The sequence below is a fragment of the Lampetra fluviatilis genome, chromosome 3 (assembly GCF_964198595.1).
Source record: "Lampetra fluviatilis chromosome 3, kcLamFluv1.1, whole genome shotgun sequence".
Taxonomy (NCBI): domain Eukaryota; kingdom Metazoa; phylum Chordata; class Hyperoartia; order Petromyzontiformes; family Petromyzontidae; genus Lampetra; species Lampetra fluviatilis.
This window is the reverse complement of record NC_136277.1, coordinates 258,230-271,159: the sequence shown is the minus strand read 5'-3', so window position 1 is coordinate 271,159 and position 12,930 is coordinate 258,230. Positions and strand designations below refer to the sequence as shown.

The window sequence follows — 12,930 nt, the reverse complement described above, 5'->3', positions numbered from 1 at the left end:
TGGTCAGGGTTGGGTGAGTGCCGTGCAGAGCTGTGTGTGGGTGTGCGCGTGCGTGGTTATCCATGCCTGCTACGCGGACCCGCGGTGGAGGGGAATCCTCGGGTGACGGCTCCCACACCCTGGGTGAGGAGCCTAGCGGCGGTTCGCTTAGCAGCGGGGGGGCGATTGATGATGTTAGTCCGGCCGTTAGTATTATCGAGGGAGGGATCTCGGGGGCTAGCGACCCCCACAAGTATGGTGGCAACTTCCTCACTAGATCTGAGTGCTGGATGATCTCAGCGACGTCCGCATTCAGTACGCCGCTTCTATAATAACCTCGGGCCTGGAGGACGCTCGGTTTGAATCCGTGAGAGCGCTGATTTCGATTTCAAAGAGGCGAGGCGATAAAAGCGACGTTTTGAGATGGCGGAAACTGCTCCTGCTCAACCACCAGCTGCGGCTACTTCAGCGCCTAAAAGCCCCAAGAAGAAGCGCGCCGCTCCAAAGTCCAAGAAGGTCGGCCCCAGCGTGTCCGAGCTCATCCTCAAGGCTCTGGCCAGCAGCAAGGAGAGGAACGGCGTGTCTCTTCCTGCGCTCAAAAAGTCGCTTGCTGCCGGAGGATACGACGTGGAGAAGAACAATGCCCGCGTGAAGTTGGCCATCAAGAAGCTCGTGGCCAAAGACGCCGTGGCGCAAGTGAAGGGCAGCGGTGCATCTGGCTCTTTCAAACTCAACAAGGAAAAGGCTGCCGCAAAGGCGAAGCCCAAGTCGTCAACATCAAAGCCCGCAGCTAAAAAGCCCGCGGCAGCCAAGAAGGTGAAGAAGCCCGCGGCAGCCAAGAAGACCGCGCCCAAGAAGTCTCCCAAGAAAGCAAAGAAGCCCGCGGCTGCCAAGTCGGCCAAGAGCCCCAAAAAGGTGAAGTCGGCTGTTAAGCCCAAGAAGGTGGCGAAGAGCCCAGCCAAGCCCAAGGCTGCGAAGCCCAAGGTCGCTAAGCCCAAGACCGTCAAGGCCAAGGCCGCCAAACCCAAGGTGGCCAAGCCCAAGAAGGCCGCGGCCAAGCCCAAGAAGACTGCGCCAAAGAAGTGAATCCGATCGGACGATGCTCGATTCACTCCACCTCAACGGCTCTTTTCAGAGCCACCCACTTAGTTAAAAAAAGTGAACCAGGTGCTGCTGCGCTTCAATTAGTTCATCGTTAACACATGGCAGTGTATTACGTTGCTGTTGAATGCGTGCCATATTCTGTAAGTCAAACCCATTTACGGCGTGGCGATGGTTGCTCGCCTTGACTCGGCCCTGATCAAGGAGCTCGACGCTTGGTGCAGTTCAATCGTGAGGATTTGTGTAGATTGGATAAGTTTCGTACATTCGCCAAATTAACTGTATAACATTTTACCCACTCGATGTGTTTTAAGCATTGATGTGATGGGAGTAATCGAGCCCGAAAGCAGTAATCATAAACACAGGCGGGGCGGGTGGCAGCTCCCTCACTCGAACTGGGTGCAGAGTAATGTCAGCGACGTCAGCATTCTCGCTGGCGATTCTAATCTAAATCCAGATTCAAATCGATGCATTCTTGACGAACCTCCAATTTTGATTATGTGTTGCACCTCTTCATTCCGTCATCATGTTACTGGTGCCAAATATGGAATTTAGTCTAAAAATGTATTGATTCCAGACAGCTTTACTCAATTTGCCTTCATTCGCTCGTTCTCGCCTTTTCACTTTGTTTTTGTTTTGTAAACATTGCGGTGCACCATCTAAACTTCTCTATTAAAATAAATGTCTTTCTTACTTTGGGAGAACTAGTTGGTGACGTTCACTCAACTATTGTGTTGGAAGCCGTTTAGCTTCACACGATTATAAAGTTAGTTCATCTTGTTCACTTGAAAACAAGACCTTACACCGATTATTCACTCCACGTGCAATCTTGCAACAGATTGCGTTCCTCTCGCGTTCGCTGCGGGTGTGCCAATATCATTACAGAGTGCTTCGAAGAAGGGTCATTGCCCAAAACGTCGCATATTGTACATGTCACGGAAGTGTTTTTGACGACGGTGGAGGGTTTTCTTCGTCACAGAGGTTAAATGTCGAAGGTTTAAGGCGGAGCCATCGCGGAGGGCAGGGGTGGTCGGTGACGTCACCACGCTTCAGATATAAAGGTGGCTGCTGCTGCAAGCTGAGCGCGCATGTCTCTCGCGTGCTTTGTCAGAAGTAGTCGCAATGTCTGGACGCGGTAAAGGCGGTAAGGGGCTCGGCAAGGGAGGCGCAAAACGCCATCGCAAGGTGCTGCGCGACAACATCCAGGGCATCACCAAGCCCGCCATCCGCCGCCTCGCTCGCCGCGGCGGTGTGAAGCGCATCTCGGGCCTCATCTACGAGGAGACCCGCGGCGTCCTGAAGGTCTTCCTTGAGAACGTCATCCGCGACGCCGTCACCTACACGGAGCACGCCAAGCGCAAGACCGTCACCGCCATGGACGTGGTCTACGCCCTCAAGCGCCAGGGCCGCACTCTCTACGGCTTCGGAGGCTGAGCGCCCATCTCTCGCACATTAAGCCAACCCAAAGGCTCTTTTCAGAGCCACCCACCTCTTCGAAACTGCTTGCGCCAGTGTTGCCAAACACTTTCTAAATGGAGCACATGTCCTGGGTTATTGCGCGCCAATTCCTCGTGAGCGTGGTGGACGTTTGCTTGTTGAGTTGGCGAATCTTCATCTGCTTCCACATGAATGAAAGAAATCATGATATTCACGACACGTCACATTTAACAAGGCGTAATTCTTGAACGCATTAATACAGTACCCATTTCTGGTATTTTTGCGTGAATAATTTCCAGCTGCAGCCGATTCCGATATTACGTAGAGCATTTGGCGCCACAATCTTACAGCACACTCGTCCTAATTGACGTAGCGTGCCGGAACGCTAATCTCCACCTGTACAGCACAACAGCGAAGTTATTTTTCTCCACCGAGCGCTTGTATTTATCCAAATTGCGTTCATAAAACGCCCGTGTGCCGTATTAGACGAGTTGTGAAACAATCCTTCGTAAGAAACAAAAAAACCCACACTCAAAACACAATATACTGTATTGGGTTTTCTAGTCATCCTTTTTAAAACAAAATCAATGGCCATGGCTGCAATTCACTAATATACATGTTTGGACATTACATTGTGTTATATTCACAAGTCATTTTTGCAGTAAAAACTATATTAAAGTGAACATCGCGTCCGCGTTTCTCATTGGAGGCTGATGGAGAGGGATGGTACTAAAAGAGCCACTCAGCAGCGCCGCGCACTACGATCCTCTGATTTGCATCTCGCCTCCTATAAAAGGAGCTCAACGCGCGACCGACATCCACATTCGCTTCCCGTCTGTTGTGAACTGACCCGAAGCTGCCTACGACGCGTCGACATGCCCGATCCTCCCGCATCAAAGAGCGCTGGGCCGGCTAAGGTTCCTGCTCCCAAGAAGGGCTCCAAGAAGGCTGTGACCAAGGCTACGCGCAAGGATGGCAAGAAGCGACGCCACCGCAGGAAGGAGAGCTACGCCATTTACATCTACAAGGTGATGAAGCAGGTGCACCCCGATACCGGCATCTCGTCCAAGGCAATGAGCATCATGAACTCGTTCGTCAACGACATCTTTGAGCGCATCGCTTCCGAGGCGTCCCGCCTGGCGCACTACAACAAACGCTCCACCATCACCTCTCGGGAGATCCAGACCGCAGTGCGACTGCTGCTCCCCGGCGAGCTGGCCAAGCACGCCGTGTCGGAGGGCACCAAGGCCGTCACCAAGTACACAAGCTCCAAGTGAAGCCTCGACTCCACCATTAATTACAAAGGCTCTTTTCAGAGCCACCCACCTCTCCGAACCTGCTATTACCAGTCCTAGCAGGAGTACAAAACGAAACTTCCAACAAAGTCCCGGTTCACGCGGGGACATTGTTCGCTCATTGAAATGGAGAGATCGATCGCATTTTGACCTGTTTCAACGTGAATAAAAGCGATAACAATATTCATGGCACATCATATTCACCAGCAGGCATTTATTGGACTTGTTTGTCCATTGATTTCATCTGCAGCCCATTCAGATATTACATTGGATATTTGGCGCCAAAACCTTGCAATGCAATATATTTAATTCGTGGTTGTATTTTCGGGCAGGAACTAACATTTTGCACGTGTACATATATGTAAAAGTAAGCGCCTAGCATGGATGACTCGTGCAGTATAATTGATGATCATCATCTCAATGCCAAGAGAATAGATATCTATCCCTGTGATCACCTCTTTCCGACATTTTTACGTATTACTGTTTCCAATGAAGTGCAGTTTCTTCACACTTTATTTAGATCATGCAGAGCACTGTAAAGTCGTTTTCGGAAAGGTGTTTGCTTGAGAAAATAACATCCGTTAAAGACATCGACGGCGCTCAAACGGTACTACTGCATCGTGATACGGCATTCTGAAATGATCCAAACTGAACATTTTGTTGATTAAGAAGAGTTGACGACTCGAGATCATTGCACGCTGCCAACCAATCAGCACGCTCCCCGTCTTCGCACGTCACGACTCCGCTGACCAGTGAGCGCGCGCTCTGGGCTACATAAGCCGCCTTCTCCCCGCTTGTGAGAATCTTTGCCCACACCAAGCCATGGCTCGCACCAAGCAGACCGCTCGCAAGTCCACGGGCGGCAAGGCCCCACGCAAGCAACTCGCCACCAAGGCGGCCCGAAAGAGCGCTCCGGCCACGGGCGGCGTCAAGAAGCCTCACCGCTACAGGCCCGGCACCGTCGCTCTGCGCGAGATCCGCCGCTACCAGAAGTCCACCGAGCTGCTCATCCGCAAACTGCCCTTCCAGCGCCTCGTCAGGGAGATCGCGCAGGACTTCAAGACCGACCTGCGCTTCCAGAGCTCCGCTGTCATGGCTCTGCAGGAGGCCAGCGAAGCGTACCTTGTCGCGCTCTTCGAGGACACCAACCTGTGCGCCATCCACGCCAAGCGCGTCACCATCATGCCCAAGGACATTCAGCTCGCCCGCCGCATTCGTGGCGAGCGCGCTTGAACGCCCAGCTCGGCCCTCAAAGCACAACACAAAGGCTCTTTTCAGAGCCACCACTTACGCATGAAAAAGCTTCCATGTGTGTCCTTCAAAGTTCGGGTGCCGGAAACCTTCGTTTGCTGGTCACGGCTCTCACGAGTCGTCAGGCGTAAGCGACAATGAAGTTCATTTTATATACCCCGCCGCTCATTTTTCAACATCACACGTTGGTGTTGTATATAAGCGTTGTGAAACCATGTTTACATAATCTACAACAAAAGGGTTATTTTGGTGAAATATATTAACTATTAAACCCAAAGATATTGGTTGATGTTGTTTCAATCCCGAGCTGATAAGAAGTTCACATTTTGCAAACTAAGAGACTGAATTATTCACGCACATATATTTTTAGGCATTGCCCGAACAGGCGGTTAAAGGAATATATATACACCGTATAGGCACGTGGGCGATCAATCACGAGCTCAAGGCTATCACAATGATTTCTTATAACCAATGAGGTCCCTCAAAATGATGATTATAATCAATAATACATTGATATTTGCGGAATCCGCTTATAAGTTTGACTTGCCAGCACGTGCCCATAAATTAACTCAATAATGCTTAAAACTTGAACCTATTAAGTACGTGTATCGCATTGTTTAATTCCTAAGATACGTGTCCGCATAAAAATATATATGGATAAAAATAATTAAAGTCAACATCGAATCATCGCGTCCCGGCTTTTCATTGGTGGCTCAAGGAGAGGGCGGGACTCGACCGAGAGGAGCCAATCAGCAGCGGCGCGCTCTACGATCCTCGTCTCCGCTATAAAAGACGCTCCGGTGGTGCGTGTTAACGTCACAAATCGTTCGTACTTTGTCTCTATTGCTTTTTGCATCCTAGGTCCGTTAGCAATGTCTGGACGCGGCAAGACCGGTGGCAAATCTCGCGCCAAGGCAAAGTCCCGCTCTTCCCGCGCCGGCTTGCAGTTCCCCGTGGGTCGCGTTCACAGGCTGCTCCGCAAGGGCAATTACGCCCAGCGGGTCGGCGCTGGAGCACCCGTCTACCTGGCCGCCGTGCTCGAGTACCTTTCTGCCGAGATCCTCGAGCTGGCTGGCAATGCCGCCCGCGACAACAAGAAGACGAGGATCATCCCCCGACACCTGCAGCTCGCCGTGCGAAACGACGAGGAGCTCAACAAGCTCATGGGCGGCGTGACTATCGCCCAGGGCGGTGTGCTGCCCAACATCCAGGCCGTGCTGCTGCCCAAGAAGACCTCTCAGGCAAAGAAGTGAACGCGCCGCCGCCTCTACCACCACAACAACGGCTCTTTTCAGAGCCACCCACTTGCTTGCAAAGAGCTCGGACAGTCGTACACAGGGGTTTTGTTATTAATAAGGACACCGTCGTCGAGTTGCCCTCGTGCCAAATTGCTCGCAATTAAACAAATGCTCTGCTCATTCCAGTTACCCTTTATTATGTCTAATTTAGGAACGGTATTTGAGCAGCATTCCAACATTGCATCAATCATGGAACATGGTTTAGAATAAATTGGGATGCCTATTGGAAGAAAGTATCGTGTTTTTTAAAGAATAAAACTCGCTCTTTTTGAGCGGTCAGATTACATATGAAGAGGAGTCGGAGAATGGTTCAAGCACTTTAAGGGATCTGCGAGCCACCCTCACGCACCACGCAAACACGACATCTCCGCTCTCACGACAACACGCACCAATCACACGCGCGGGAAAGAGCTGGACGGGGGTGTCAGGGGTTAAAGGGCAGTGACGTCACCCGGAGCAGGCGTGCTGGACGCGGATGTGTATTGGGAGCGGAGATTGAGGAGTTAAAAGGGGCTGTGGGACGTGTGCCCGGGGTTGGTCTTGGAACGAGTATTGCTGTGCGTTGGTGAAAACAGGACCCTGCGGGGTGGGCTGGTAGGAACGAATAACCAAAGAATATAAACATAATGTATTATTACACTTGTTTAGCCAGGAAAGCCCCACTGAGACTAAAGGTTTTTGTAGGGTCCTGCCAAGTGTTTGCAGTAGGGGGCGATGTTGCTACACTGAATCGGACGATACGAAGGGAGAGTGTGAGGCCTAGGTCTAGGCTTTAGGCCTAGCTGTAGGCTTTAGGGCGCCGTGAGTTAATTTTTAATTTACCTGTTTTTATAATTTATGTTAAAGCTTTAAATTTAAATGTTTCTATTTAAAAGCATCAGGGAATGTAACATTGTTAAACATAACTCCCTTGCACACACGCAGGGGAACAATACGAAGGGAGAGTTTGAGGCGTTCGAGGCTTGAGGCCTAGCTGTAGGCTTTAGGCCGCCGAGAGTTAATTTTTAATTTAAATGTTTTTATTATTCATGTAAAAGCTTTACATTTAAATGTTTATATTTAAAAGCATCAGGGAATGTAACATTGTTAAACATTAACTCCCTTGCACACACGCAGGGGTACGATACGAAGTCAGACTTTGAGGCCCAGTTCTAGGCTTTAGGCCTAGCTGTAGGCTTTAGGGCGCTGTGAGTTTTTTTTTAATTTCAAAGTTTTAATTAAAAGCTATCTCAGGGAATTATAAGGGAATGTTACACGTGTTTAGCCAGGAAAACCTCATTAATGTAAATGTTTTAATTAAAAGCTATCTTAGGGAATTATAAGGGAATGTTACACTTGTTTAGCCAGGAAAGTATCACAGAGTCTAAAGGTTTTTGTAGGGTCATGCCAAGTGTTTGCAATAGGGGGCGATGTTGCTACACGGACGGACGGACGGACGATATAATCTATTGTAGGCTGGTCCACTTCGTTGCTACCAGTATAAAGAAGTGCATAAACCATTCTACGACTCCTCTTCACATGCGCGTGGAATGAATGATTCTTGCATTCGTTCTAGATTTGAAGCTTTCGTGACTGCAATGATTCATACTCTTAGGTTTTTTCGGTAAAGTCACGTAGGTAAAACAATAATAATACATAATTTAAATAATATAAATAATAATTTAAATAATAAATCAGGGGGGGGCAGAGGGGGGGGGCCTTATCTGAATGTGGTTGCCGGGGAGTGGCGTGGGGTGTCGGGGCTAAAAGGGAACAAATGAGCACATCAGCTCAGGGTTGTGGCCAGTGTTAGCTGATAGTAAGCATAAAAGTACTGGTAAACGCTGGGGATGTCAACACTCGGTAAAGTATAATATTACCTGTCAAATAAGATGGTACAAATATGTGTAGTTAAATATTTTTACATGGTTAATAACATCTTTCCAATGATTACTCATTCGTGTTACTTAGTGCAGTAAATACGTGTTACTTATTGCAGTAAAAACAACTCATCGCATGAACCATCCTGCGCTCCTAGAATATCAACTCTGTCGGTGCATTAAATGTAAGATTATATATGTTCTTTAAACATTCGACTGCGGAGTCACTTGAGTTGAATTTGAGTGGTGATAATTGTGCACCGTGCCTCGATCTTGTTCAAGGCGCGCGACCCTTCTGCAGTGCGTGAGCTACTCACCTCTTGCCACGTAACATGTTAAACTTTCTATTTAATGTCGGTTAATTTTGAGTCATTTTCTTCAGTTTGTTGTCCATCTGAAAATCCATATATTTATTAATTTCAAAGTTCGATTAAAACGTCCAGTTAAAAGTTCGGTGACAAGGGACGGTTGGCATGGCGCGCAGTCCTCACCATAGCGCGAGAGGAGGAATCGCGAGCGCGCGAGGCAAAACTTAAATAGAAAATATTTCGTTGGAATTAAATATGAGTAGTCTGTTGAAGCATCTTGTCTTGCAAAACATTCGAGTGTGTTTTAAATAGTGTTCATCATTAACACTTTTGAAAAACGACAATCATCATATCTCGCCCTGACCGAACAATGTCTCCCAAATGTTGGTTGTTCACTTGTTTTGAATTATAATTTATATCGTGAGCATTGTCGTATATTGCATAAGTAACGTACATTAAAGAAGTGATCTTCGTGATAATGTATCAACTATATGCATGTAAGTATGAACGTTACGGGAGTAATCGAGCCCAAAGGCAGGCGTGATAAACACAGTGAGTATGGTGGCAACTTCCTCACTAGATCTGAGTGCTGGATGATCTCAGTGACGTCCGCATTCAGTACGCCGCTTCTATAATAACCTCGGGCCTGGAGGACGCTCGGTTTGAATCCGTGAGAGCGCTGATTTCGATTTCAAAGAGGCGAGGCGATAAAAGCGACGTTTTGAGATGGCGGAAACTGCTCCTGCTCAACCACCAGCTGCGGCTACTTCAGCGCCTAAAAGCCCCAAGAAGAAGCGCGCCGCTCCAAAGTCCAAGAAGGTCGGCCCCAGCGTGTCCGAGCTCATCCTCAAGGCTCTGGCCAGCAGCAAGGAGAGGAACGGCGTGTCTCTTCCTGCGCTCAAAAAGTCGCTTGCTGCCGGAGGATACGACGTGGAGAAGAACAATGCCCGCGTGAAGTTGGCCATCAAGAAGCTCGTGGCCAAAGACGCCGTGGCGCAAGTGAAGGGCAGCGGTGCATCTGGCTCTTTCAAACTCAACAAGGAAAAGGCTGCCGCAAAGGCGAAGCCCAAGTCGTCAACATCAAAGCCCGCAGCTAAAAAGCCCGCGGCAGCCAAGAAGGTGAAGAAGCCCGCGGCAGCCAAGAAGACCGCGCCCAAGAAGTCTCCCAAGAAAGCAAAGAAGCCCGCGGCTGCCAAGTCGGCCAAGAGCCCCAAAAAGGTGAAGTCGGCTGTTAAGCCCAAGAAGGTGGCGAAGAGCCCAGCCAAGCCCAAGGCTGCGAAGCCCAAGGTCGCTAAGCCCAAGACCGTCAAGGCCAAGGCCGCCAAACCCAAGGTGGCCAAGCCCAAGAAGGCCGCGGCCAAGCCCAAGAAGACTGCGCCAAAGAAGTGAATCCGATCGGACGATGCTCGATTCACTCCACCTCAACGGCTCTTTTCAGAGCCACCCACTTAGTTAAAAAAAGTGAACCAGGTGCTGCTGCGCTTCAATTAGTTCATCGTTAACACATGGCAGTGTATTACGTTGCTGTTGAATGCGTGCCATATTCTGTAAGTCAAACCCATTTACGGCGTGGCGATGGTTGCTCGCCTTGACTCGGCCCTGATCAAGGAGCTCGACGCTTGGTGCAGTTCAATCGTGAGGATTTGTGTAGATTGGATAAGTTTCGTACATTCGCCAAATTAACTGTATAACATTTTACCCACTCGATGTGTTTTAAGCATTGATGTGATGGGAGTAATCGAGCCCGAAAGCAGTAATCATAAACACAGGCGGGGCGGGTGGCAGCTCCCTCACTCGAACTGGGTGCAGAGTAATGTCAGCGACGTCAGCATTCTCGCTGGCGATTCTAATCTAAATCCAGATTCAAATCGATGCATTCTTGACGAACCTCCAATTTTGATTATGTGTTGCACCTCTTCATTCCGTCATCATGTTACTGGTGCCAAATATGGAATTTAGTCTAAAAATGTATTGATTCCAGACAGCTTTACTCAATTTGCCTTCATTCGCTCGTTCTCGCCTTTTCACTTTGTTTTTGTTTTGTAAACATTGCGGTGCACCATCTAAACTTCTCTATTAAAATAAATGTCTTTCTTACTTTGGGAGAACTAGTTGGTGACGTTCACTCAACTATTGTGTTGGAAGCCGTTTTGCTTCACACGATTGTAATAAACGACTGGACCACGATGTCTGTCCCAGTGTCCTTTATTATTCGGTTCGTGCTGTACACCCACACGGCTGTCTTTACTCTGTAGCTTCTCCACGGTGCTGACTCCAATGTCGGCCCGATCCACAACAGCAGCTCCGCTGCTGTTTCTCTCACACAGCCCCCCTTGGCTGTACTCTCTGCTGCTCTTCTCCCTCCGCAGCTCTCACAGCTTCTTGCCCTCTCTCTCTCTCTCCGCAGCTCCTCCTGGCAGCCACACCGCTGCCTCTAACAAGCAGCCCCCTCTCTCTCTCTCTCCGCAGCTCCTCCTGGCAGCCACACCGCTGCCTCTAACACGCAGCCCTCCTGGCTGTCTCCTCCCCAGCTGCACACCACTCCGCAGCTTCCTCTTATCTTCGGGGTTGGCTCCCGATCGCCGTCGGCGCCCCCCCTCTCCACACTTGCCCGCGTGGCCTCACTCTTTTCCGCTCGCACCCCGACTACCTTCCCCTTCCGGTTTACCCGCTTAAAGCCCCGAACCTTACCCCCACGTCACATGACTCCACCCCCCGTGACGTCACCTCCGGAAGGTCGCTTACGCCCGCATTACACCACCCTCCCCCGTAGAAAAATCCCAGCCGACCTCGGCTGACCAATAGCAAATCGTAATGCGGCGAACCGAGCTTCCCCCCCTAAAGGACACTAAGCATATAATGTAACAACAAGAACAACAACAACGCAATGAACATCAACGATCGTACAAAAGCATGCAATAAATACAACTGTAAGAAAAAAATAACAAGACAGCAACAATCAACGAAACGTAAGCGATTTGGAACGTGTGCGGGTCGCCGGCCCGTCCCGGACGGTCGGCGGCCCACTCGCAGAACGGGAACGCGATGAAAGTCGAGGAATGACAGGGGGTAATCCCCCTGTCGCAGCTGGAAGTCCACCGACGTCCCGTGTCCCTAAAGAGTTAGTCTTGGGCTTGTCCTGTGACCGTGCCCGCAGCTGGGTCGGAAGGGCTGCAGGGCTCGAAGGTCCCGCAGACCTGGCAGGCGTCCTCCGAGCAGGGCCCCTCGTCCCCCGCAATGTCACTGCCGGCCTGTCTGTTTCGGAGGATCTTTAGCCGACTTGACCGGTGCCGAGGCCTCCTGCTGCGGCGGAGCCGGGAAGCGGGCCCAGCAGTCTCTGGCGTAGTGGCCCCTACGCCCGCAGCGGAAACATTCGGCCTCGTTGCGCCGAAGCGCAGGCCTCGCCTCCTGACGGCCCCGTTCTGGTAGCACCGCGCGCGGTCTCGGCCCGCCGCGTCCCGTCCATGGAGCGGAGGCGGCCGTCAGTTGTTGAGGGCCCCGGTCATCCGGAACATAGACGGCCTGCGCAGGGTTCCACCCCAGCGCCTCCTCTTCTTTGACGGGCTCCCCCGTCCACGCCGTCACTTGTTTCCAGCGACGGAGGTTGAATTGCGCATCGAGACACTTAGCAGCCATCCGGGAAGTTAGCTTCTCATGCCCACACACAGGCATGGGGATCCCTAGATCCCGAGACAGCTCCAACATTTTCCCTAATATGAGAGGCTCCAGCAGGTCCTGTGGCGTCTCAGGATAAGCTGCCATGGCCAGCTCCAGCACCGCACCCCTGAACGCCACGGGCGACTCCTCTGGTGCTCGTTGTCGTTGAGCGAATCGCCGATGCGCATCATCTGGTGGCTCATAAGCATCGGCCATTTCTTGAAAAACACCACGTAAAGTTGCCTTCTTATCGGTCGCTATGGAACGGAAGAATCGGACAGATTCGTCGTCCAGAAGAGTCGGCAACACCTCCAAAGCCTCCGCATCGGTCCATCTTGCTGTGCGTACCGCCGCCAAGAAGCGGCAGGCGAACGCGCTCCAGTCCCCACCGACGGAAAATTCTTTAACTGTTGTAAGGTGGCGACTCCGACTCCTCTTCCCGCCGTCTTCCAATGGTGGTGGTTGTGATGGCAAATTCAAAATGGCGTCGGCCCGCGGCGTGGCCAAGATGGCGGTTTGGCGCCACGGAGCGCGCAAAATGGCGGCCTCTTGCCGCGTGGGCAATGGCGGCGGCAGGACAGGCAACGTGGCGGCCCGCGGAGCACCACTTGCATCATCCATCGTCCCTGGCGCGACGAGATGGCATAGATGCGCCAGGACGTCCTGAAGTGCCCCCAGTTGTACCGCCATCGCTTGCCATCGTTGATCCGCGTCTGATGATGTCGACGGACCCGCCACCGCGCCA

At 51.0% G+C, this 12,930-nt stretch overlaps 3 protein-coding genes and 2 pseudogenes across 3 annotated transcripts; all 5 read left to right on the top strand.

The window, feature by feature from the left end:
- The first annotated feature begins 354 nt into the window (after positions 1–354).
- LOC144950395 (histone H1 pseudogene) lies at positions 355–1,118 on the top strand (annotated as a pseudogene).
- Positions 1,119–2,202: 1,084 nt separating this feature from the next.
- Positions 2,203–12,307, top strand: LOC144950416 (histone H2A, sperm). Its single transcript, XM_078880529.1, has 3 exons — positions 2,203–2,224; positions 5,934–6,304; positions 11,824–12,307. Exons 1-3 carry the CDS (start codon positions 2,203–2,205, stop codon positions 11,872–11,874), a joined length of 444 nt encoding a protein of 147 aa, XP_078736655.1. The 3' UTR covers positions 11,875–12,307.
- On the top strand, positions 3,393–3,794 carry LOC144950446 (histone H2B type 3-B). Its single transcript, XM_078880561.1, has one exon. It carries the CDS (start codon positions 3,393–3,395, stop codon positions 3,792–3,794), a length of 402 nt encoding a protein of 133 aa, XP_078736687.1.
- On the top strand, positions 4,635–5,045 carry LOC144950429 (histone H3). The gene has a single exon (XM_078880536.1). The coding sequence runs from the start codon at positions 4,635–4,637 to the stop codon at positions 5,043–5,045; it is 411 nt and encodes a 136-aa protein (XP_078736662.1).
- On the top strand, positions 9,207–9,970 carry LOC144950404 (histone H1 pseudogene; annotated as a pseudogene).
- Positions 12,308–12,930: the final 623 nt, after the last annotated feature.